Source organism: Nelusetta ayraudi, unplaced genomic scaffold, assembly GCF_046127955.1.
Source record: "Nelusetta ayraudi isolate G7.1 ecotype Tasmania unplaced genomic scaffold, CSIRO-AGI_Nayr_v1 ptg000132l, whole genome shotgun sequence".
Lineage (NCBI taxonomy): Eukaryota > Metazoa > Chordata > Actinopteri > Tetraodontiformes > Monacanthidae > Nelusetta > Nelusetta ayraudi.
The window spans coordinates 1,040,461-1,066,145 of NW_027466182.1; the positions used below are offsets into that span (position 1 = coordinate 1,040,461).

General features: G+C 45.5%; 2 protein-coding genes across 3 annotated transcripts; one reads left to right on the forward strand and one right to left on the reverse strand.

Moving 5' to 3' along the window:
* pkd1l1 (polycystin 1 like 1, transient receptor potential channel interacting) lies at window positions 1-24,181 on the reverse strand. The gene is given in 51 exon segments (XM_076051131.1): window positions 1-864; window positions 966-1,057; window positions 1,161-1,319; window positions 1,897-2,421; window positions 2,620-2,920; window positions 2,922-3,106; window positions 3,522-3,626; window positions 3,721-3,955; window positions 4,042-4,163; window positions 4,548-4,613; window positions 4,732-4,864; window positions 4,943-5,053; window positions 5,135-5,253; window positions 5,333-5,482; window positions 6,025-6,109; window positions 6,192-6,448; window positions 6,552-6,640; window positions 6,738-6,918; window positions 7,367-7,540; window positions 7,696-7,930; window positions 8,130-8,236; window positions 11,244-11,451; window positions 11,584-11,667; window positions 11,784-11,982; window positions 12,252-12,352; window positions 12,429-12,577; window positions 12,660-12,773; window positions 12,856-13,098; window positions 13,348-13,635; window positions 13,735-13,791; window positions 13,871-14,063; window positions 14,215-14,347; window positions 14,458-14,578; window positions 14,831-14,973; window positions 15,134-15,211; window positions 15,324-15,506; window positions 15,576-15,647; window positions 16,627-16,848; window positions 17,001-17,228; window positions 17,310-17,473; window positions 17,909-18,297; window positions 18,746-18,946; window positions 19,030-19,162; window positions 19,392-19,631; window positions 19,726-19,897; window positions 20,183-20,765; window positions 21,451-21,758; window positions 21,891-22,052; window positions 22,695-22,864; window positions 23,038-23,172; window positions 23,739-24,181. Coding segments are annotated over 51 exon segments (9,396 nt in total). The 5' UTR covers window positions 23,936-24,181; the 3' UTR covers window positions 1-569.
* On the forward strand, window positions 8,766-10,977 carry LOC142904840 (collagen alpha-1(VIII) chain-like). 2 transcript variants are annotated; one of them, XM_076051197.1, is made up of 6 exons: window positions 8,766-8,997; window positions 9,161-9,223; window positions 9,308-9,349; window positions 9,776-9,838; window positions 9,925-10,053; window positions 10,416-10,977. In XM_076051197.1, the coding sequence occupies exons 1-6, from the start codon at window positions 8,781-8,783 to the stop codon at window positions 10,709-10,711; spliced, it is 810 nt and encodes a 269-aa protein (XP_075907312.1). In that variant the 5' UTR covers window positions 8,766-8,780; the 3' UTR covers window positions 10,712-10,977. The 2 variants fall into 2 exon arrangements, with proteins under 2 accessions (XP_075907312.1, XP_075907314.1); XM_076051199.1 differs by lacking the exon at window positions 9,308-9,349.
* Window positions 24,182-25,685: the final 1,504 nt, after the last annotated feature.

Sequence of the window (25,685 nt, forward strand, 5' to 3'; positions counted from 1 at the left end):
TTATAGTAGCCGTGTTGGACTTTTATTTATTTATTTATTTATTTATTTTCCCCGCACAAATATCCTGGTGTATATGAAAACGTTAATGCAGTTATGCGGAACGAGATACAGTTTACACGTCGCACACATGTGTATTGGAATTCTAAATATCTAAAGGGCATAGCTAATATTTGCAGAACAAATCAAAACAGAACATTTTTAGTCTCTGACTTTGATATTCGTCTTGAAGGGTTGGGGGGGCGCATTTGTCAATGACTGGTCAAAAAAAGTGGGAAAAAAAATAGAACTTTGATTCAAAGAGGTGGGGCAATAGGTAAAACATTAATAGTCTTGAGGGCCCAATAAAACAGGGAAGAATTTGATGATGACTAACGCATTTAGCATTTATGAAATTGAATTATACATAATGCATGTGGGAAATGTGTTTATTTTACAACAAAACCGATCTTTAGAGGCAAAAGTGATACATAGTTAGAAACTGCAGTATAAAGTGCATGCAGCACCAATCTGTACTTAAAAAGAAGATGAAGAAAAAAACTCTGCTGGAGTTTCTGAGATTATGTTCACAGTCACGTTGTTGTCGAGGCGTGTCCTGAATGGACCAAAACCTCGACTACTAACTCTTTATCAGTAGCCTGACTTTTACTAAATAATCTTCTATCTTGTGTGATAAGTGGAGTTGAGTCTAGGTGGGGCAGCGTGTTCTCTAAATTGGACTGCAGTGCACTGAATCTTCTGTTTACTTCTGTTCCTGCTTTACAAGTTGACACGTCAGTCAAAACGGCATTCACGTGAGAAGATGAAGGATGTTCTCTTTGGTCTCCCAGCTGCAGAAGTTCTGATATCTTCCTCTTAGGTTCAGAACTGAAAATGGCAAATTAGAAAAAAAATAATGAATTTGTGACTTTTTTTTTCTTTTTAAATAAAAGTGTCAGCATACGTTTTTTTAAAAAAGTGTGTCTTACTGGAGCAGGTTGGATGGAGGGAGCGCATGGAGAATGTTGTGTGTGTGCCGAGTCATCACTGGGTTCCCTATCAAACGTGTCTCATCAAAGTCCTGCAACAGAATCGCAACGTTCAAACAGCAGCACTCACTGTCCAACAGGCACTTTTTTTAAACATGCCGCGCAATGATTCTCTGAAGACATGTATGGGATCACCTGTGTGTCCAGGTGTATTGGCAGAGGTGAGACGACAGGGCTGTCTTCCATGTAGCAGTGGGCTTTAGCAGGAAGAGTGTGGTGCAGACTGTTTGACAGAACGCTCAGCCTGAACAAAAGTTCATCTAACAGTCCCTCAAACTCCTCAAAGTAATACGTCTGAAAAACACATGGAAGAAATTCTTTAGGAAATTGTTTGTTTAGAAATGTTTAGGAGAATGTGAGGAGAAAATTGGGCATTGTGTTGTTTAATAACCCTGTCAATAATCTTGAATGAGACTTAGTTGTATGGCTCATTCTGTCACTCTCAAACAAAAAAAAAACAATGCTTTGTGTTGTCTACACTTAGACGAAACAAAGGCGGTCCCAGAGAGGGAAACGTCTGACTGGGGTTTGTGTCTTATCTAACAGCGGAGAGGTTGATTTCAGGAACTGCCGACATATCAACAGTGTTTAGTTGAGTCACAACTTAAGAGAAACAAGAGTCGATGTCCTTTCAAATGATCAGCCTCTCACCGACAGCCTCCCTCCCCTACAGGATGACCATCTCGCTGCGCACCGAGAAGCTGAAGATTGTGCTGCAGAAGATCTGCGCGTTCCACAAGCGGTTTACGGAGGAGTTTTCCTAACACCGCACCCCCACATTCAGCGGCAGCATTTAAGTGCCTTCACTACAATGCAAGTTTCAATCATCTTGAATGAGACTTAGTTTTATGGCTCATTCCGTCACTCTCACCTTCTCTTTCAAGACACTTTCGACTTGCACTTTGCTACGTTTCCAAACAAAGCCAGACGCAACCTGTCTCATGTGGACAAACATTTGTGCAATGGTGAAAAAGTTGCCTCTGCTCCGAGATCTTCTAGAGCTTCGGGCCAGTGAGGACACCACACACGTCACCTGCAGAAAAAAACAAAGCCTGTTACACACCAATCTAGACAACCTGCATGGACATTTCTTTTGTTTCTTTACTTTAAATAAACTGTGGAGATGAGCATGGAAAAGGCAGTGGGAGAATGATGCAGTGTGTGACGTATGTACCAGTGCTGTCCAAACCAGGAAGAAGGTAAAAGGAAGAGAGAAAAAGGCAGGGTGGGTGAAATCACTCCAGGAGGAGTGAGGACCATCTGCAGCTTTCGGACCCCAGTGGTGACACAAGAGAGTCTGGAAGGAGTGGGAAAATGAGCTGAAGCTCTTGGAGCTTCGCCCAAACAGAAGGTTTCCCATGCTGGACAGCGCCACCGTCAGGATGAGTCCTGAAATCTGGAAGAGGAAATGAAGGCCATTTTCAATATCTTACCCCCTGCCTCCCGACACATTATGTTGACACAGTGAAACCCCCACACTATCATCCCACTTGGATCGTTTCTAATCCTTTGATTGGCAAAAGCAGGTGCGTTTTCAATTTTGGGCGAACTGTTCCTTTTCACGATGAGTGGTCTTGCTGCAGAGTGCACTGACCGTTGGCCAGAGGAGGTTGGAGATCGTGGCGGTGAGGAGCGCGGCCGAGTTGGCCACTGTCCTGTGGAAGCCCAGCGTGCTCACGAGCTTCACCGAGAGCAGGAAGAGGAGGACGCCTCGCAGGGTGCGAATACACTGCGGACAAGGATAGAAAAGTCTCTGAAATCTGTGCAAACAATCTTCTGAACTCACACTGTCACCTTCAAGGCACTTTATTCCACCGTTAACCACGCACTTGGACCCTCTCCTGGTGTGCTTAAGATTTGGGATCGTGATGAACTGCGATTGGAAGACCCGAATGTGTTAATCGTTAAACGCTTTCATTCATCTTTTTTCTGTCTCTCACTTGTTCCCTGGCAGCCAGGAGGCTGACGTCAACGCGTCCTTGTCCATTGTGCGTCCGCAGCAGCTCTGCCGCCTCCGCGGCAAAGGCAGCGCGACTGATGTAACAAAAGTAGTACACCAGGGTCGCCGTAAGCAAACTGACCTGCAAGATGTGAAAGGGGGCGAAAGTGAGCGTTGCATGTGGCCATTTGTGATCTTTAACCCACTGCCTCAGTATTATAATAAGAACATAAGAACATAATAGGAACGTAATCGGAAGCTTGATTGTTATTTTATGATTGTTGTAATTATGTGGCATTTTCATCCAGACAGCTCCGTTTGGTGCTTTGCCCATATTGCACAACAGGCATGTTACAGGTTACTTTAGCCTCTTAGTTGAGGTCATAGTGATCTTGTTTGCTGGCTCGTGGCAGAATCTACATTTGGTGACTGTGAGAATTTGCCAGGCACCTATTTTATGTTTGATGGTTAACAACCTGTCCAAATATCAATATGTATATATCTATTTATTTAAAAAAAATCTATTCATAGTTGTGCGTGTGTAGGGGGTGACTCACTTCCAGCCATCTGCTGTGTGTGATCATGAACATGAAAAAGCCTTGCTGCCATAAAGATAACATCTGATCGCACAGGTGCAGCAGAGAAATAAAAAGGTAGAGGAGCTGGAGGGGGAGAACAATAGAAAAGCATGAGGGAAATATGGAAAAATTCATCTTCATTCATTTATAGTTTAGTTGGTTTTTTTTTATATCTTACCTGAAACACCATTACTACATAGTCCCATGTGGCAGGACTGTGATACACCTGAGCAGACTGGACTTTTGCGGAAGGCAGCAGGGTGCCTGCGGGGCTCCTCTCAGCCAGCATGGTCACACTGGTGAACAGGTTGGGCGCGGGGCTGTATAAGGTGAACTGGACCTTCAAGGCCAAAGTCCGTCTACCCAGCCAACCAGTTGACTGCAGCAGCTTCAGCTTGGATGCAGCTTCAGACCTACAGAAGTGCCCCACAGCACAATAAATCATTTTAGTTATTTGGTCCATCACTCCAGGGTCTGTTCTTCTGCGTGGGTTTCTTACTCTGTGAGGCCCAACATCGCTGTGGCACTTGGTCCTACTGTGCAGTCTGATCGGTGACTGAATGTTCTGCTTCCCGACAAGGAAATATCAAGACCTTGTGGTGTGGAATTCTGCCTTGAGATCTAAAAGAAAGTAATGCAAAATGCATTTAAAGGACATACGGTAAAATGAATAATGCATCTATCACAGAGCCCAAGTTGTCAGTCAGACATTTAGGATTTTATGAAAAGAAAGTACAGCTGAATAAAAGAAAATCTTCAATAGTAGTATTTAGAGTTCCAATTTTTGTCACATATTGAAGAAAGTTGTATATGAAGTATAGTTGTCATACTGTTGAAAAAGGTGTTCGTACCTTTATCATCTGGGGGGGATGTGCTATTTGCGTGAAATGAAATCATTTGTCAACTGGTTATGTAACAAAATACAGGACAAAACAAAAAAAATGGGATCAATTCCAGTTTTTGTTGGCCCAACTCCTAAAACTTGAAATATTCTTTGTGGCTTACTGGGAAATGATGAGAGCTGCACACGTCCGTCTTCTCAAGAACCAGCTCCCCAGTCAGGATGTGGGGCTGTCAGGTGAAATTGAGCGTCATTGATTTGTCAGATTTATCAGGACAAAAGTATTCGCTCGGCATTGACATTTATTTTGAAGGTCAGACAGACTTGCATGAAAATGGTTCAAAAAAAAAGTACAAAAGTAGAAATAGAAGCTTTTGCCTTCAGTGCATCCTTGTACAAAAAGTGAAGAAGGCTGGTCTGGGCCCACTCCCACCAGTCTTCATAGTTCTTTATGGCAAAATATGATCTGTGATGGCCTTGGCTGGGAAATAAAGTGCATTTTAATTTCCCATGTTTCCAATAAAAAAACATACGGAGAGGGATTAAAGAACAGATTTACCTCAGAAGCCCTCGTGTGATGGCCTTGTTAAGGTGGTAATGGTTGGAGAAGGAGACGCTGTGGTTGATGCAGAGCATCAGGAGGAGCATGGAGCCGCAGATAAACAAATCCCTTCAATGAGACCAGCACAAATGAGACGTTTGGAATCATCACACGCAAACCGGTGCGGCGACGGGGAGCAGGCAGAGGCACCTGACAGATTTACGGAAGAGAGCTTCCCTCCGCCTCCTCCCTCGGCTCCTCCTCAGCTCGCGCAGCGCTGGCGGACGAACCAGGCGGAGGTAGCGAGCGCGCCGGCGAGCTCCAAGAAGCTTTTGGTCAAGAATTCGAGTCACGATCACGAGACAAAAGAACAGGGGAGGAACCAGCAGAGTGGAGTCAGTCGATCACCTTCTCAAGATGGGAGCGTCTGTCTAAATGAGAATTACTGTGGCTCCAGTGCCGTGAGGCCACCGCCTCGAATCCGCTTTTGCACGAGGAGCTGCAAAAATCTGCTCTCTTCCTGCGGCAGAAGGAAACAGCCACGGCCGCTGTTACCACCTGGAGGACAGGGAGGAAAAAAGTTATGCATCTGCATTTAAAGTCTGTTCTATTATTGTATTACTAAATTCAGATCAATCCCATCTGTGTATTTTTCTACCTGCTAGATTCTGTACATACTGTACTTCTGCTAATATATATTATTCATTTTTCATTATTTCACACCTGCACTTCATAGCAACAGATCAATTATTCATTTGCACTATATGTATATATATATATATGTATATATTTAGAGAGAGAGAGAGAGATGTATATGTACAAGTACAAATAAATAAATATATACATATGTCCATATATACATATTGTATATACATACACATATAGATAAATATATATACATATACAGATGTATATATACAGTTTATATATACATATATAGCTTATATTATGTGAATATTCTGTATATTTGCTAAGCAGTCTGGTTGGATGCTAACTGCATTTCGTTGCTCTGTACTTGTGACATGTGCAATGACAATGAAGTTGAATCTATTACTCTCAAAGCAACTTATAACAAAAATTTAAAAAAATCCCAAATATACCACGGCTGGCTGGATGAGGAAGACGCAGGACGCCAGCGAGAAGAAAAGAGAGTGCGCCCACAGCAGGGCCTCGCCGCCGCTGAATCTGAAATCCAGACAGATCTCCAGTTGACACACAGGATACGTGTTTGAGCCTTTGAAACTGGCGCCGCCCACACGCGTCCCACCTTGTCCCCAGCACTGCTGCCGACAGCAGAGAGGAGAGACCCAGCAGCAGGCACAGGGCCCAGGCCAGACAGTGACACCACTCAAACGCTGATTCTTTCCCTTTCAACCTGCTGTTGCTCTTGAACGCTTCCTGATCTTGACCATCAGAAATGAGTGTGATCTCTTGAAGCTCTGGTTCTGTGATGCCTTTGGCCACGTCAGTTGGCTTGACAGCTTCTCCGTGAGTGTTTTTAAAAGCTGGCGGGAGGACTGCGTCCTGTGAGAGAAAAAGAAGAGAAGGAGGGGAAATATTTGAAACAGACTAACACAGAGAGAAAGTAAAGAGAAGCAGCCAGAGAGAGAGGAAGCTGAGGTTTCACCTGGCTGTTTTTTCCCAAGTCCTCCTGCTGCGGGAGGCTGAACCAGGAGGGACGCTGCTGGCCCGTCCTGTCAGCCTGGGGACGAGCATCTGTGCGAAGGCAAAAAAAAAAAGAAACAAATGATTTATCGCTGAAAGAAAAAAAATAGGTCAGTTTTTTTGCACACTCTTCGTTTATGAAACTCACCTTTGCGAAAACCTTCGAGACCCTCCTCCCCCTTGGCGGCGGCGTCCCCCGACCCCTTGACCTTTGGCAGCCGAAACAAGAACAACACCACCGCTGCTGCTGGAAACACCGCTAGCGCGCTCAGCAGTCCAGTCGTCACCGAAACAGCTGACACGTCGGCCACGCCCACCTCTAGTGGCAGCTGCGCACACACAACAGGCAGAGGTGGCAAAGGTTACATAGATGTTTACACTTTTAATAACAATTACCAATGTTTACGTTTTTTATTTTTCTCTGTAGTGAAAATGTAATGACCTAAAAGTCGAGGAACTAAAATAATCCCACTCTAAAATATGATGCACTTTTAAATCATATAATAAAATAGGTACATTTCAACAGGACTTTGGATCTTTTAATCACTTTTAAACACAAAACTAACATGCATGTTCTTCCAATGTAAGAAGTAAAAAAGTTAGGGATTTGTGGATAAATGTAGGAAGTAAAAGTAAAAAGTCCTGGGGGGAAAAAAAAAATCTTCTTTAGTACAGTAACAAAGTATTTGTATTTAGTTACTTCCCACTTCAGGAGACAGCTAACATGTTTGGAGCTGCCGTGTGCTGGCAGGCGGCCGGCTGGTTTTATGGGCCTACCGTTCGCTCCGTGTGGGACACAGTGACCGCGTTGGCGGCGGCGTAACCCAGCAGCAGCGCCAGGCTCACGCCAAGCCTCCCGGTGCGCGTGAAGGCGTGAGCGCGGGGGCAGAGGAACAGCGACGCCCACAGGTGGTGGTCGGAAAAGCAGCGGGGCAGCTCGAGGTGAAAGAACTGCAAGGTATGAGGATGGCAAGCAGTAGTATAGTCTAAGCAGTTATATCACCACTACAAAAGTTTCCGAATTACTATCCAACCACTAAAAATGCCGTTGTTTTTTTTTTTAGTTTTTTTTATTTTTTATTAGTGTGCTGCGTTAACATCTCCACCTGAGAGAAGCCCGGGGCCTCGGCGCAGACTCGCAGCACCCGCTCCACCTGGCCGTCGCCTTCGCTCGCAGCCAACCAGCACCGCGCGTCGAACGGCCAAGCTCGTCCCCGGCCACGCCCACTCCTCCTCACCTCCTCGGACACCGCCACTTCTCGGAGGTACCATTCTGGCGAGGGTCCCGAGTTGTCGTGCCAAATGTGGACCCCCGACACCGAGCCCAGGCTTTCTGGCGCACTGTTGGATTGAATGAAACATCATTTTTTTGGGGGGGGGTGGGGGGGGGGGGTCAGCCGCTGCACGCCTGGGTGCTTTTAAATGTCGGGGGTTGATGTATTGTGAAATGAGTTGCATTCCAAGTTGAAGTTATAGGTGCATTTTTTTTTTTTTTTTTTTTTTTTTTCAATGATCTAGAGGTTTTGATAGTGGATTCCACCTGATTATGAAGGTATCTTGGGAGTTCCTTTTGAACAGATTGCATCCTGGGACGTGTAGTTCTCTTGTGTGCGAGACCCCATCCTCACCCTTCAGCGACATGTAGACCTGGAAATCACAGAGGGAACGTTTTCTCGGACATATACGGTAAACTGAATCTGGCTTATGTGATCATTATACTTTCGTTACTATGATATATTGGACACAACGCCTCAGTTAGTGAAGCCTTTGAATGAATGAATGTCCTTAAATGTCCATTATATTATTGTGTTTTTATACTAATTGCAAACCAGGGTGCAAACATGTTGCATAAAAAGTACAAACAAACTGGAAGGTCGAGTCTAGTTCTGAACAAAGTGGGGAGCAAAGTCCCCACCCACCCCAAGTGAAATCTGTCATAATCCACATCTTTTGAAAACTAAAATGAAAACCAATATTTTTTTTTCTTTTCAACAGCTCATAACTTGTCATCCACCTTCTTAACAACAATTCAAAAGAATGACTTCAGATGAAATGTCATGGAAACTGCTCTTCTCTTTGAATCAGCTCTGTTTGTTTAGGACACGTCAACAATGCGCAGGGTCACAAACGCAGCATTTCCGTGACCTCGTTACAGTGTAAACAAGACAGAAGCTGAAGTGGACATTTCAGAATGAGAGGTGCTACAGTCACGGTGGTGTTGCTGCTCTGCCTGCACCGGGCTCGGTGTGATGACGGAGGGGCAGCATGGAACATCAACAGGACAGATTTAGGCCTCGCCATGAACTTCTGGGCCGAGCTGAGGGAGCTGCGAGACATGGTCATCGAGCATAAAGTGGAGCTCAATCACAGCACAAACAAGATGGAGTTCCTCCAGCGAGAGAATGCCGGTGAGGCTGGTGCAGCACAGACTTTTGGTTCTGCTAAGAATACATTTTAATTATGCCGAGCAACTATGTTTAAATATAGCTGAAATAATGAGAAATACTTATAATTATGTCCTTTATTATTATTATTATTATGTAAAAGTTGTGTTTTTCTATGCCATCACAGTGCTGAAGGACAAACTGTGCAGTGTTGAAAACAAGATGGAGGAGCTCAAGAGAGAAAATGCAGGTGGGTTGTATGTCATAAAAAAAAATAATAATAATAACATCTGTTCAACATCTGTCAGTTTATTAATTCAGCCATTTGCTGCAGATCTTAAAGCCACAATTGGAGCAAGTGAAAATAAGATCTCAGGTAGGCTTGCACGCACTGCATTAGGTCTGGGATTGGACTGTGTACCTCTGTCTTTCACATTGTATTTTCATGTTGTGCATTTGGGATTACTGACAAAGTATCAGTTTCAGCGGAAAACAAAAAGATAAAGATAAAATCTTTTTTGGTGTATGCTGTAAACACAGGGCTAAACCTGCTGTGTATTTGATAATCTGTTATGGTACACTGGAATTGGTGTAATACAGGGCCTTTCAGTCATTTTCAGATTATATTCTATAAAACAGTCAAAAGTAACACTTTTTAATTTAATTGATGTGATTTGATAAAAGCCTAAATGATTGAGCTCCCACGGTAATAACCATAAAGTTCTAACTGATTAGTCTTCCTGGTGATGTCGGAGTCATGCTGCCGCTCCAGATAGAAGTGAAACGCTGTGTGTGTTTGCAGTCCTGGAGACCAAGATATTCTCTAACGAGGCTGCGGTGAAGGAGCTCCAGAGAGAGAACACTGGTAGAGGCCTGACGACGGTTCGACAGACGAGCAAATCAGTGCAAGCGCACATTATATTTCTCACCCTGCTGCTTCACGTTCCACAGACCGAGAACTGGTGGCGTTTTCAGTCGGCCTCACGGACGTGGGACAAACTGGGCCCTTTACCACTGACACCACACTCAAATTCACAAAGGTCTTCAGCAACTTTGGCCACGCCTACAACCCAGTGACAGGTACTCAACTCATCCCTCGACACAGAAATTTGCCTGAATATATTTGGAAACAATGTTATGATTGTGACCATTTTGCTTTTGCGAAACTGTTGTACGATCATATTAAGTGATTTCCTGGGTAGTTAGATTAGTGCATTAGGTGCATGACTAGTCTGTGTATAAGGCTAAAGGGCTAAAATAATTCTTTATGCATGTAAAGAATCTTTTTCAATGAGCAACTCAATACTTGTGTATTTTTGAGAACCTGATTGTAACTGACTGCATTTTTCATCACTAATACGTTAAATTAAATTTCAATTGCAACACTAAGGAGGTCATTTCCCACTAAATTGACACTTATGTGAAATTATTCTGGGTTGCAGGCATCTTCACAGCCCCAGTCAAAGGAGTGTACTATTTCAGATTTAATGCCTGGGATGCCCGCCTGTCTAACGTCCTGCGACTCAGGCTCTATCACAACAGCAAGATCGTTACCGAGAGCTACGACGTGAACGACGCCCACGGCTACGTCAGTCTGTCAAACGCGTTTGTTCTAAAACTGGAAAAGGGCGACGTGGTCTACATGGTTCTCCGGACAAACACCACGGTTTGGGATGACGCCAACAATCGCACCACTTTTAGTGGATTTCTACTTTTCCCTTTGACAAGTGAACGCTGAGCCAAGGGGGACGAACAAGCAGCATCATGTGCGTTCGTTAATTAAGTTAATTTTTTTAGTAGGTCAATAAAGAAAAGACTAATTTAAAAAAGATGTTCTTTTCTTGCAGCTCCATTTTTGAGAATGTATCCATTAATACTTGGAGCAGAAAAAAAAAGCTTAAAACAAGACTCTGATTCATTAATATTCTAATTTGTGCCCTTTGATGTCATCTGAAACCACTCCTGCTTAATATCTCCTGACAAATAAAAATCTTTTTTATATGATTGTGTCAACTTTTTCGAAACGGAAGTTTAGTGAGGTCCGAGGGGATCGTTATAAACTGTGTACAGGGTATCCAAAAAATACTTCTTGTCAAATGTGAATCTAATCTCCTTGTGATTTTGATCGCTAATAATATGATGCTGATTTGTTTTGCTTTTTTTAATAAATATGCACTAAGGAACAGTTTTTTTTACTTTGAGCCTGATAAGCCGATTTATTTTATCTCCAAATAGTTATAAAAAAAGAAAAAAAAAATACTTTGCACTACCTTTGCACTCATACGGGCTGCAGACCGTAGACCTGTGCGGATTGAAACAACGTAGAGATACGAGTCATGTGGGCAGTTGTCTGATAGGTAGTGGACCCTCTGGCTCTCCTCTGAAGAGACGTCAGCTCGCCTGCAAGCCACCCACGCTGGGATGTATGGGCACATGCACAGCACCAGCACGACCAGCACCGTCCAGTTACTGGAGACACTGGGCAGGAGACAGTCAGTCATGAGTAAAAAGCAGAAAGTGGTGCATATTCATTCCAATATATGGAGACCAGTGAGGGCTGATTGCAGAGCCAAGATGTGAGGCGTTTGAGTCTACAGAAGATGCAGTCACCTGAGGAAGTGGTCCAGGTCTGCTGTGTCAAGGCTGCTTTGAATCAGCAGCTGCCCCACAGCCAGAGGGCCCAGGTGGTGACAGCTGGAACAAGCACAACACACAGGAAGTGAATCTTTATTTTTGTGCATTATCGCCACGGCTCACCGAGCATGCGAATATAAGTCAGAAAATGTTTTTTTTTAGTTTGTGAGTTTTACCTGCAGCTGACCGCAGCCGATGACTCCGCCTGCCGGGTCAAGCACCTGCTGTGCGTCCACGCCCTCTGGTGGTCGTCCCACGTCACGCACAGGCTCCCCTCGACCGTGAGGGAGTAGCTGACTTGTTCACTCGCGCGGTTGTGTTTGGGAGATTTCTCGAAATCGGCGTCGAGCAGGGCCACATGAGCGACTCCCGCAGCTAAGAAAAGGTGGGGATGACAGAAATTAAGAACAAAAATGAAACATATCAAAAACATTTGATGGTTATTGTTTGATTGGTTGTCTAAACCAGTAACAGACTGCTACCTCAAATTAAATTCATTCTCGTCTGGTTTGGAAAAAACAAAATGAGCAGACATATTTTATGTCATGATTCAACAACTATGCCAAAAAGTATTTTATCTGATGTGCACATCATTGTATTAGGAGGAAAGTAAAGACAATATGATGTGCCGTTAGATTCCCTACCAGTTATGTAGGATGAAGGCAGAGTGAATCGCATCTCGTTGCCTTTCCAGCGGTGAGTCCACCGCAGGTGGTGCACGCTGGGAGTCGGCCTCTCGAACATCCTGTGGCAGCAGAGTTCACCTCAAGGCCTCAGCGTAAACCTCTTCAACGCATCGACCGAGGTCACGGCAGCCCTACCTGAAGAGCAGCATGATGGGAAACGGGTTGCCAGGCGGCCGCGCGAATGTCGCCCTCACTTGGATGGCCTGCCGCAGGCGCTCGCGCGTGATGTTGAAGCTGTGGTAGTTGACCTGGCAGCGCTGCAGGACACATTCGTCGGCAGAGGTCTGATGGAAACAAGGCTGTTGCATGATTCGACTGCAAACCACCGACACCCTGAGAAAGTTGCTGCAAAGGCGGGAACCAAACGTTTTGGGGCAGCCGCTGCAACTCCACGTTCACTGGCTGGACAAGGGAGCGAACGGGGATCTTCCTCCTCGAGCTGCATTCGTAGAGGCTGAAGTCAAACACAGGTCCGCTGGGCTGGCAGTGGACAGGAGGAAAAAAAAAAAAAAATCAGGAGTCGTTGCTATTTCATCGTCATCAAGAATCCCGTCGTTCTCACCGTCCAGTGGCGGAGGGTCCAGGGGTAAGGGCTGCGGACGAGTTGGGCGACGACGGCGAGCACGCAGGGTGGACGCTGGTCGCCTCGGCCAGCAGCCAGAGGCTGGAGCAGGGAGGCGGGAACGCCGAAGTGGGCCGAACCGCTCGCAAAGGTCGTAAAGGTCTGGTTGAGGTGCGTGGCGTAGAATGAGGCAAAAGCAGAAGTGACTCTGTGCTCTCGGGCCCCATGAGACAAGATGTACTTCTGCGAGATAGAAAGATGGGAGTTAGCTGAACAGCCTGTTGAGTTTCACATTGTGTTCTGTGACACTATATGGTTGTAATGTCCACCTTCTTCTTCGTTGGTTATTTGAGGACGCGAGCGTTCACCCTAAATACGAAACGCACTGCCAGGCGGGCTGGATTGTCCACACTGGGCTTCCTTATAAATATAGCGGTGCAAGATGGTTGTTTCCACAAGTCAAATTTAAAACTCATGGTTGTCTCCTCCTACCAGTATGAGGTCCGAGGTCATCTCCAACGTATCGGCGAGCAGCTGCATCGCCTGCCACCGCAAACCTGGCCGTCGTCCACCGCTGGTCGGGCGTCCGTCTGAAGGCGTCGAGTCCTCTTTGAAGTTGTCACTACCGGCGATAGCTTGCAGACTGTGGGACAGCAGGTCCACCAGGGTGTTGAGGGTCTTCTCGTCCAAAGAGGACCAGGTCGGAGCGCCGTGCTTCCAGAGCTTCTCAGACGCAGACTGAACATGAAGTGTCATTTTTCTTGCACTTGCAAACGTCACCTTGGTGGAAAAATCCAGTGATATATATCTTTCTATATGATAAATATCTTAACATCTCTTCATCATTGACGGTGAATGAAATGAGTCCTTCCCACCTACCTGATTTGAAACGCTTGCAAGCTGTGTGAGAATGCGGATGCCGTCCACCACTGCCGCCTGGGATTTGATGACAAGTTACCAAAATGCTGGAGAAATAAAAGCGGAGGTCTGTTTGGGTTTGTTTAGCTTTGCGCACCTGTTCTCCGCTCTCGAGACCGCACATTGTGCTGATGAGCGTATTGCGCGTGCGCCTCAGCGCAACCGTGTTGCGTCTGGCGTCCAGGCTGAGCCTGTTCAAGACGCCGGAGAGGAGGCTGATGTAATTCCGCACCTCCGCAGTGTTCCCGAGCTGCAGCAGAGCCGACAGGTTCCGCAGACCCGCTACTGAACTGGTGGGGGAGAAAAGAAAGTCACAACAGCGGTGTGTAAGGCACGGCTTGACATTTTACTCGCAATTTACAAGTCACTAGGGTAAAACGTGTTCGAAACAGTGACAAAATCGTGCTGCAAATAATAATAACATGGAATGAAGATTCTCACAGCCCCAAATCGGGATCAAGGTGCGAAATCGTAGAGGAATCTCTCAGGAAGCTCGGCAGGACACGGACGGTGACTGGACAAGGTTTGGTGGCCGTCCCATCCAGGCTGCTTCTGATCTCAGTGTAAATATTTACTGGAGGAGCATAAAGCAGTCAAATGGTGGAGAAAAGGGACAATTTGGCACTAACCTGTTAAGATAGAAGGACTCACTAAGGATACAGGTGTGGATTTTTTTTTTTTTACCTTTGAAGTCGTCACGGGGGTCACCTTGAGGAAGACTGAAGTAGTACTGGAAGTCCCTCCCCTGGTACAGAATCCTGGGCGCTGTGTCTCCTACTTGGATGCTGTGCTCATATATGAAGTCCTTTACACATGAGTATCAACATGGGGACAGTGGGTTTGCGCGTAAGAGATAAATACAGTGGAGGAGGAAAATGCTATAATTGTAGAAATTGTTAAAAAAAAAACAAAAAAACAGGTACGTCACATGCGACCAAAAACCAAGAGACACTGCCATGAGCCCACTTTTACTCTTAAGGAATTAAAAGCATTGTATGGTTGTGCATATTTCTTGCATTTTGGATCAAATTGATTAGTGAGAGCAGTACGGGCTTACCTCTCTCCCCGAGGTGCAGAAGATGCTGAAGTGTGTGTACAACTCCATGCCTACTACTGGTTGCACCTGGCACATAATTCCTCTTGGGGCAGGGCTGGTTTTGAAGAAAAGCTGGGCCCGTCCCAGAAGACTGTCACGGTGCTCTAAAGGATGCAGAGAAACAACCAAATGTACATGGTGAAAACCTTGCTTCAATGGATTTGGACTGGTGTAGGAATTCTACTACACTGCTTGGTAGGGAAAAGGAGCACGTCCCTTGCTTTCCCTAGGGCAAGAATTGTCAGCTGTTGTTGTAAAACTCACTGGCAGTGACCTCTAACATGTATCTGCTCCCGGGCTTAAGGCTGAAGGATCTGAAGCCGAGGACAGGGGAGGAAAGTCCTGCCAAGGTGGAAAAAGAGACCAACAAATGGGTAAAGACTGAAATGAGCAAAAAAAAAACAACAAAAAAAACCATAAGATTGAAAGCAGCTGGGTTTCTTGACTAGCGTACCTGTGTCAGTGTAGGTGTCAAACACCACGTCGTCGATCGGTTCCCGAGGTAAATCCAGCAACACCGGCTCCTGGGTCAAACGACGCTGGAGTCCGGGGTCCACCAGGTTGCTCCCGCTGTCTTCGGTCGATTCCCATTGCAGGCCAGAACCATCTCCAGGACTGTAGGACTCATCATCCACCCCTGAGATTATCCACCGTTAGCAGTCTGTGACACACTGTGCGATCCTGATGCTTCGTAGTGGGTGCTCACCTGTTGGTCTGCCTGCAGAAGAACCTGGGTCTCCTTCCTCTGGTTTCACCAGGGCAACTTCAAAATCGTAATCTGTCATAGAAAAACTCTGGGGTTCACTTGGTGAATGTAACAGCACAATGTTATGACGAGAAAGGCAGTTGTTTTGTTGTTTTTGCTCTCCTGATAAAATCAATAGATTATTCGGACAGTTTTTTTTTTTTTTTAGTGCATGATCATTTTACTCGCGTTCGTAAGGCTGACTCTTCCGTTTAAAACCATTTATCTTTTGAAAACTTCCCGAAAGTTGCATACGCTGTCCTTTACTGCCCTCCAGTGGTTGAAAAAAAAAACAACAACTCTGCACCCAGATCTCTCGCCTCCTTTTTGATCTTGTGTGCCAAGTGCTCTTACAGCATTCATTAAGGTGGGAGATGGTGCATCACATCATCCTAACCTCTTTTGAATTCACCTTATGCATTCCAGCACATCGAAAACATTTAAAAAAACAACCAATATATTGTGTTCTATTACATTCAAGCAGGCTGGTTGGATTTAGTACTGCCAGTTTTGGGGATAACAAGCTGTGGTGTCCATCCAGCCAGTTCAGAGTGAAAGCCATTCTTTGTTCGGTGAAAGTGCCATCGTACTGTGATAATGTCCGTGGCATACTTTTCAGCGACAGCCAGGCCCGAGGAGCAGCCCAGGACCGGCTGGTAGTTGCTGTTTGTTGGTTTTGTCGCGACCAAAAGGAAGAAGCTGATTGGGCTCCAAATGCTTTTATTGGAATTTGGCACGAGGGACAAGCCAAATTTTCCATCTGAAATCTTGGCAGTCCCACTATGAACAGTTGCCATGGCGCTTTGGTCTGAGCTGAAGGCACATTAATTGGTTATGAGCCTTTAATTAGATTAGGGGGTCAAGCTTTTGTGCTGCTCCATGTGTCTTTGTTGGAGGAAGAATAAAAAAATAAAAAAAATCTGTGATTTTTTTTTCCTGTGTGTGTTATTATAGGACAAGAACACAAAGTGTAGCTCAGCTTTTTTTTTTTTTTTTTTTTTTTTTACCCGACCTGCTCCACCTCCCGAGTAGTCGACGCTCTCCGAGACAGGAAAAGAAAACTCCCAGTCGGCAGAGGAGTCCAAATTCTTTGGGTGCTCGCCGATAACGTCACTGGAGCGGCCTGAAAATAGGACGCCGCTGTTGTCAGGGGCAGGTGGCTGGTATTCAGCGGAGGAGTACAAAGGCCCCGGAGGGTCAAACGCTCCCAGGGGGTGGTAAAAGGGATCCTCTCCTGGACATAAAGAGGATAAGCTGATAAATAATTCATGACATTTTACTGTAACTGTAACCTTATGCTGCATCAGTTTTAAACATTTTCTAGTTATTATTATTAATAACAATAATAATAATAATAAAGAATTTCCTGTGCGTGTTTAAAAGCACCTGGAGCTGGCCTGTTCACCTCAGCCGTCTCATTTCTCCCGTCTGCCGCTTCCCTCTTTTTGGCAGCTGTTTCAAACGCATCCTCGGCCGGAGGGACAAAGGCAGAGGTCTCGGGTGCAGCGGTGTGCCGCGGCACTCCCGAAGAATGCGAAACCTCTGAGGTCCGAGGGGAGAAAGGCCCCACGACGGCGGCCGGTGCGCTGAGATCTGCTGCGTAACAGAACGGGACTGGAAGAGAATAAAAAGGTATGTGGGGTTTTCTGTTCTGGCGCTGCTGTCGTCCACAAGCAAATCTCTCCCTTTTGTTACCTTCTACGGCGGGCTTTGAAGACACATCGACCAAATACAGGCTCCAGGAGAAGCGGATGTGTTGTGGCGCAGCGTTGCACTCGTCGCACGAGGCGCTCACAGCGAAGGGCTGGTCCCAGTTCAGCCGGTCGCCCCGGCACTGGGAGCAGCCTAGTGACACCTTGCTGCAGTCAGACACACAAGATCCATCATCAGTGAGTGTTTTAGTACTATTTGGGTTGGTTTTTAACTGGAAATCCCTCATTTCAAAAAATAATTTTGAATTAATCTCAGTGAAATCATTGGCATCAGCTAAAGCTCCTATATTATTACTAGCTTACTATTAGCACAATGAACACCTAGGAACTTAAAATCAGTTGGGAAGATTACTTTGCAAGTGTACTTTAGTTGCCCCATTGAAAATGTAACTGTAGTGTAACTATTTCAATTACATTATCAAAGTATCAAAGCAAGTTGGGGACTTAAACGTAACAAGTCCCCAACACTGCCTATTACAGTGATTACATTAAAAGAATTGCTCAGTATACTTGACAATGTGGGTTGTCAACCGTGGTCCACTGGGGAAAACGGTCCATGTTTTTAACATGAGATCTCTTTACCTGATCACGTCGGACGTCAACGTGAGGAACGTCTCCGAGGAGGCTTCGCGCTCACCGCTGCGGACGGCGAGCGCGAAGCGGAACTGGTCAAAGGTGGGCTTGAGGAGACCGACAGGAAATGCGAGCACGGGGGACGAAGTGGGAGGATCTCGTAGGAAACAGGAGCTGGAGATGGCGCTGACCGGTCTGCACGTCCAGTCGAAGCCCAGCGGGTTCTCGGGGAAGTCGGGGTCATAGGACGACCGCCCGTCCAGAGATATCGACGAGATGTCGTCCCGTTTGTTGAGAAAGATGTTGGTGCCACCTTGGATGAGGGGCACCGGGGGCCGTGGCACCACCTGGACATTGACGCTGTAGTTGCTGTACACCACGCTGCCGATGACCTGAACCTGCAGAGAGAGGACAGCCGTGGACGTAAAGCAATATTAGGAAAATTAGGTTGAAAAAAAGAAACTATTCATCTTAGCGAGAGAATCTATAGGAACAACTATGATGATGAGGCAGTGCATCTGGCATGCACCTCCAAGTCCATTATTCCCTATCAAGATTCAAGGTTTCTTTTTACCCAAAGGTCAAAATAAAGATTCTGAAAAAGAAACTTATTTAGCCCTGTGTTTACAGCCTCCCACAAAAACATTTGTTTTTAGCTTCCTGCTAAAACTGTGGCTTTGTTGGACCCTCTGCACATTTGAGGGCAAAGGCTCCAAACCAACGCCTGGAGGTATCAGTGGTCTTTGTGACATCACAAAGGGCGGCACACTGTTTAGGAGCAACAAAAAACAAGTATCGGCATTCTCTCTCTCAAAGAAAATAGTGCGTCTCGTTTTTGGCTCTTACTCTTGCAGTAGCCGTGTAGGTTCCATAATCCAAGAAGTGTCTGGGAAGGATGAGGGCCCGTTTGTGAACATCAATGAGGGCTAAAGGGACGACTTGTCCAGCGGAGTCAGAAAGGGTCCAGGTGTAGCCGATGCCTCTGGACTCACACTCAACCTCACTCTCGTAGGTCACCCCGAGACGGACATCCTCGTACCGCCGCACCTGTAAAAGTCCAGGAGGGTTCATGTTGCGCTCCTTCAGCGACTCAAGCATGCTAATGTTTGGCCCCAGGTGGCCAGACGCACCTGTAAAGTCAACGGCCCCATGTTTTTAACAGGCGGAGGCCGACAAGGTCGGTCCACAGCAAAGATGTGACTGCTCAGAGATGCAGAGCTGACCAGGTTTGACGCGGTGACAGTCACCCTGAACTCTCCTGTCCTGATGAGAGGAGATTGCACATACAATCATGCACGTTAACATACGCATGGTGGTCGATGGGTCACTTAAATACCTTGGGAAAGGATTTTGAATTAGCTTTAAATGCTAATCCATTTATCCATCGTTGGATTGATTGCAAAAACCACTTTGCAGATATGCGACACAGAATGTTGTGAACATTCAATGTTTCACATGTTCAAAAACTGGAAGAGAAAAAAAATCAAGTCACCTGTGGAACGTGTGGCGTTCGGTGGCGTTCCCAAGCCGGGAAGTTCCGTCTCCGAAGCTCCACAGGAAGCTGACGTCGGTCCCGTCGGTGACCCGACACGTCAGCGCAACAGCTTGGTCGAGCAGGACGGAGGGCTGATGGAGGAGCCGGTTGAGCTTCACCGCCCTCTGAACCCGCAGCGGGAACACGTCAGAGGTGGAGGAGGTCCGGCCTCTGAACATGACCACCACCACATCGTACCTGCGTCACAGAGAGAAGAGACAGGATGAGCGTTCACAAAAACAAACAAAAATTGAGATTGCAGTGTTCTCGATGTATATTGTCCATCTCGCACCTGCCGGGCTTGCTGAATCTTTTGGTGATGCTCCTGGAGGAGGAGACTGTGGCCGAGCTCGAGTCTCCAAAGTGCCAGAGGAACTCCGCAGGGGCCGCCGTCTCTTCGGCCACGGCCAAGAAAGTCACATCGGTGTTTGTTAGGTAAGCTTGTTTTTCGGCATAAATTTGCACTGCAAGTGGATGAGAACAATTAAAAAATGGTGGTGAGAGTTATATTAATGACAGGAGACATTGGTTAAGTGACTATTACATAATATGGAGACTCTCATTAAAAAACTGTAGAAAATTGTAGAATAAAGACTGATTATTTAAATATGGGGAAAATCTCCTGAGCGCTTTGCAAACTTCTCAAGCCAGTAAATTATGAACAGCAAATTAAGAAGCGAGGCGTTTGGAAGACCACGTTGTCTTTCTGAACGGCTCCATCTGCACTGATTGTTTGCAAACTCCCTCACCGTCGCTGGCCGGCCTGGGAACGGGACCTTCAGCTGCGCCTGGTTGCCACGTTAGCTTCGCTCTGGCATCCGGTGACGGCTCCCCGTTCCCCTTCTCACATGACATCGGGCTTTTGTTCTGAGGTGACACCTGGGCCTGGGCTTGAAGCTTGACCGCAGCTGTTCCCGCGCGCTCCAGGAATATCGCCGGCGACGCGCAGCTGCTGTTGTTTCCATGCGGCGGCGTTGCGTCCGACAGAGGAAACGCGGTCATGTTGGAAGGAGTTACGACTCGAAATGAAAGGCACCGTTCCTGGTTTGATGCCATTTCTCCTGGGACGTCCAGCACTAACAGCACCAGGCATTGAGCAGGGATGTGTGCGCAGGCCCGAGTGGGTGCACAGACAAACTTGGTGCCATTTTTGTGTGTTTTGCTCGAAAGATCTTCCTCCTGGATGCCAGCGGTGTGCCTCCTTGTGTCTCCGGTGCAGTTTTCAGCATTTGGAATGATGCAGAGGACAGGCATGTGCTCCACATCTAATGAGGTAACTTCACCAGAGGTCAGCTGGCTCTCCGACACCCTCACTGTGAGATTAAAAACCACCTGTAGGTGGCAAATGTGGGAGTCAAACATGAGAAAATGCCCATGGTGATGCATGAAGGTTGAAGCGTTTCTATGCGAACTGGATTTCTCAGTTTTCATCCTGCTTATTCATGTTGACGACTTGAAAAAGAAAATGTTATCTTAAATGCAATGGGCTCCAGGACCCATCTGCTTCCTTTGCATTGTGACATAAACCAGGAGGCAACTCCTGCTGACTGGAATGCTCCATAGAAGACAAAGAAAAAATAAAAATTGATTGCAGGCTCTGCTGCTGCTGCTGCTGCAGGAGGACATTTTTTTTTTAACGTAACCTTCTATGCGGGGGAACTTTTTAGAAATACAGAAAAATCTATGTATTTTTTTTTGTATTAAGTACAAAAGAAAGCAATAAAAACACATTTGTGCAAGTGTGTACTAGAACTTCAGAATATGATTAATGTTTTTCATTAGTCATAGTTATTGAATTTTTTTTTTAAAGTTTTAAATTTACTTTTAAATAAAGGAAAGGCAGCTCAAGTCAATTGATAATTTTGAATTTCTTTTTTTTTTTTTTTTAAGAAATTTGTTCTCAGGAAGTCACAATTACACCAAACAGCAATTAAACCCAGCTAAAACATCATCAACTCAGTTGTTTCTGATGAGGAAAACACAAATGTGTGCACACAGCATTGATTGGGTGACTCACCAGAAAGCTGCTCCAACCGCTGGGGATTGCATGAGAGAAGACCTTATCCTCCTCCAGGCTTTTTCTGTCTGGTTTGTCGGGAAAGCTCTGAGAAAAGACAGGGGTTTGTTCATCACCTTTGACTCTGCCAGGTATTGCAGGGTTGCCTCGACACGCCGCCTCAACCTTGGCAGTAATGGTGTCGTCAGCTGGTAGGGAAGCGGTGGAGGTTGGGAGCGCCGAGAGCAGCGGGCTGTGAGGGCAGAGCTGCAGAACTGACAGCTGGAGGGTGGTGCAGAGCGTGGACAGAGGGTTGCACACGCAGACGTCTGAATTTGAAAGCCAGAAAAGAGAAAAAGAGCACAATTTGATTGAATTTTCTTGTGGGTTTTTTTTTTGTTTGTTTTTGAAAAAGTGTTGTTCTTATTATTCAATTTAAAAATGGGCTCCAGCTAACTCACTGAGTTCATATTTTCCCGGAGATTCCACCTTCCAGTCCGGGAGCGCAACAAAGGAGCCGTCATCCAGCACCTTGGCATCATGTGAACTTTGACCTTTACGGGTCGTTTCCCAAATCTCAACAGTGATGTAAGACAAGTTCTGCCTTCTGAAACCCTCATACCCTAAAATTTGCATTTCACAAAAATCAACCACTACCATTTTTTTTTTAGAATTATAAAAAAAATTATTCATAGATGTCCTGATATTAATTGTTTTGGTAAAAATATCTTTGAACATGAAAATCGAGCATGTTAATTAGGGTAGATCTATATAACTATAATGAAATAATTATCATGACTTTATGAGTTTTTTTTAATTTTTTTATAATCATGGATTTAAAAAAATCCAAAATTTTTACAAATTTGAAAATCAAATATAAACAAAACATTTTTAAATTTTGATCGCATAAATTCACAATGAAAATTACGTCTGTAACAAAAAAATGAACTTAATATACACTAAATTATTTCAAGTTTATATCCAAACAGGTACCTTAATACTTAAATTGCAAAATGACTAACTGCTCTGAAAAGTCAAAAAAAAAAATCATTTCATGTTCACACATTGTGAGCATGACTGACAGCCAGGGGCAACCATGTTCAAGGTCAGACTTCCAGAGGGACTTTCTTTTTTTTTTTTGCGAACTTTGCTGCAACTTATTAAAATGCATCTTAAATGCAGCAAAGAAAAAAAATACAAAGAAAATAACGTGATAAGTTATTTTATTTATTTAGGTTATTTATAGATTTTTTCAGACTGCTGACCTGTGGGCTGATCAGGCCGTCCAGCCAGGTTTCCTGAAACTTCCACTGCGAAAGCCTTTCCAGCCTGGACACTGTGCGCTGACAGAGAGAGATGGATGCTGCGCAGAAATGGTCCTCTGGCTCTGTAGACCGCCACGGCACACCGGCCATCCCCAACAGGCAGCAGCAGGCTGCTACACAGCAAAAAATACCAATAAACTGTCACACTGGAGTCCTATTTAGACTTAGTAAGCCAGATTCAGGTTGACTTTAAGTATAATGGCTACACATGCCCTCAGAAAGTTCCAGCTGAAAGATATTTGTATTGGGTTAAATGAAGCGGATAAAGCGGCAGCTGCTTCACCTCTGCACTCTGCTTCCTCTTCCCGCCTCTTGAGCCCCTCCTGTGGAAGGTGAACTGAAACACTCTGTCATCTCCAAACTATCCTGCCAGCAGCTGCAGTAGCAACCCTCTGATGCCACCGCTGCCACCTCGAACCTTTGAGAACAATCAGAAAAAAGAGAGAGAAAGAGAGAAAAATATAAGCACGGCGATGGAAATGTGATTTTATCTGATTTTTTTTTTTTTTTTTCAAATAAATACAAAATAAAAATAAATAGAAAAAATACAACAGTCAAATTTCACTTCCGACACTCATTTCGACGGTCGATATTTTAACGTAACATTTTAGGGCTCACAATAAAATAAAATAGTAAAATAAAACAAAAACATAACATTATTGTTTTAAAGGTTTCGTCCAGGACATGCAATATTTGTATGCCTAAATGTTAAAATAAATAAAATCCTCACATCTACATTATTTTATTGCAGATGAACCATAAGAAAATAAATTTACATATATTTATAAATATATAAATATAAAAGCAGAACATTTCAAGTGAGTGCTGCATAAAATACATCACTCCCTATTAGCAAGATTTATCTTTTTTTTTTTTTTTTTAAATAAATCTTGCTAAACATTGCTTACTTGTTAGATTAAGTTTATTTTTAATCTAACAAGTAAGCAATCAGCGGACTATGCTTGCTGGGTAGTAATGACTCACCCCTCATCCATGCAGCGTCGACAGCAAGCGACCGGGTCAGGGGCAGCGGCACCTGCTGTGGGCGTCCAGGGGCTGCCGCTGCAGCTGACGCAGCCGACGAACCAGGGCGACCCGTTTTCATCCGGCGCAACGGAGGAGCAGCTGGTGAAAAAAAGGCGCAATGATACGATGAGCGTCCGGACTAGGACGCTGAACATGTCGGAGGCCGCAGTGAAAAGCGCTTCGCAAGGCGAGGGGCTGACGAAGGAGTGAGGCGAGTGAGGGGAGGTTTCAGGTGAGGTCGGGGGGGTGTACAGTGACGTAACAAGTGCGTGAAGAGAAGAGGTGTACGCGTGAGAATACAGAGGGTGTGTGTGTGCAAATGAAGAAGAACAGTGGATGTGAGAGCGTTTGATGTGGCTTACGATGAGACGATGTGAGGCGAGGATCAGGCGGTCACTTCTTCTGTCTGGCCTGCACTGTGAAGTGACCTGCGGGTTACAGAGAGAGAGAAGGTTACATTTTATTTCTTTACAGCAGCAGGGGAGTTCCAGAGGAAACGCGCCACATCAACGGGGATACGTCGCCTTATTTTTTCGGTATCAGCAGCACAGACTCACTTACGGGAGGAGGAGGAGGAAGAGGCTGTGATGCTAGCGGAGGAAATGAACGTGTTCCCATTAATGGTTTCCACGTCTGTGAATCTTGGTTTCTCATTCGCTTTGCTGTGACACTCTGTCTCTCAGCTATCTAGTAAGTCTTCAGTAAGGTCTGTATGGGCCAAACACCTCAAACCTTCCTGTTGAAATTAAACGAGTTTAGTAAATGATCCAACCAGCAAAGCCGTTTTGAATAATTCCTCAGGCACAGATGTGATGCTAGCTTCCAGATCGAGCTCTTTGCTCTCGGTTTTATTAAATCACTTAAACCTAACGGCGACAGTTTTGGACGTGGTGGGCCGAGTACATGTCGTCGGAGTCCATCTTTGCCCCTGCGTGACTTTGTGCAAGAGACAGCCGTCCTCTTCGCGGCTGCGGCTAACTCTGTCGAGCCACCTTAAGAATCTCTTCCGGTTTTGTGGACGTCCCCTTTAAGAGAATATGGCGGTACCCCGGTTGGCCGGCGAGAGGCGCTGTGAGACCACGTCATCTTTGCCAGCGCGTAGCCGAACGGCGAAAGGGAATCAAATATGTATTTTTTTCCCCTTCTCCGATCATGTTTGGCACGCGAAATGCTCGAGAATTTCGTCCATTTTTCGTTTCGTGCAGTGTCTCGGCACGCCTCGCGTGTTTCCCCAACCCGGAAACACGACACGCACCTGTCCCGAGCACGCAACAATGTAGCATTTTAGGGTGGAGGAGGAGGAGGGGGAATTAAGCATGGCTTCATTTTAAATTCATATTTTAACACGAGTACAAAGCGGATTTTGAGGACTAACGTCTCACTGACACCGAAATTAAATTAGAAACGCACCGTGATCTGTGAGCTCAGTCTGTTAAATCACACCTGGTTTTCTTTATTTTCCTTTATTATTTTTTTTTTTATTTATTTATTTCATGTCAGCAACCTCTCTGTCTCCGGGTCGTCTTTCAAGCGCTGAAAAAAAAATAAATTACAATAAAAACACAACACGTGAGGCTACCAAAAATTTGGCGAATTCAAAAATAATAACGACGTCAAACAACCGGTCGCGCTCGGCTTTGCGGCAACCTGCGCCAGTCGCTGAGCGCGCGCACTGCTCCTGACGCGCACGTGCATTCTGATGGAGAATTTGCCGCGGCTGCGTTTAACGAAATGTTTGAAAAGGAAAGGGGGAAAAAATAACACGTGGAGCGACGTTGAGAGTGAGTGGAGCTGTTTAACGGAATGAGGCGTAAAGGCGCCAAGGAGGGAGACGACGTGCGGGACGGAACCTGTTCAGCTGGAGCCGGTGGAGCGTGAAGTGGAGCAGATAGACAGATGCGGTTA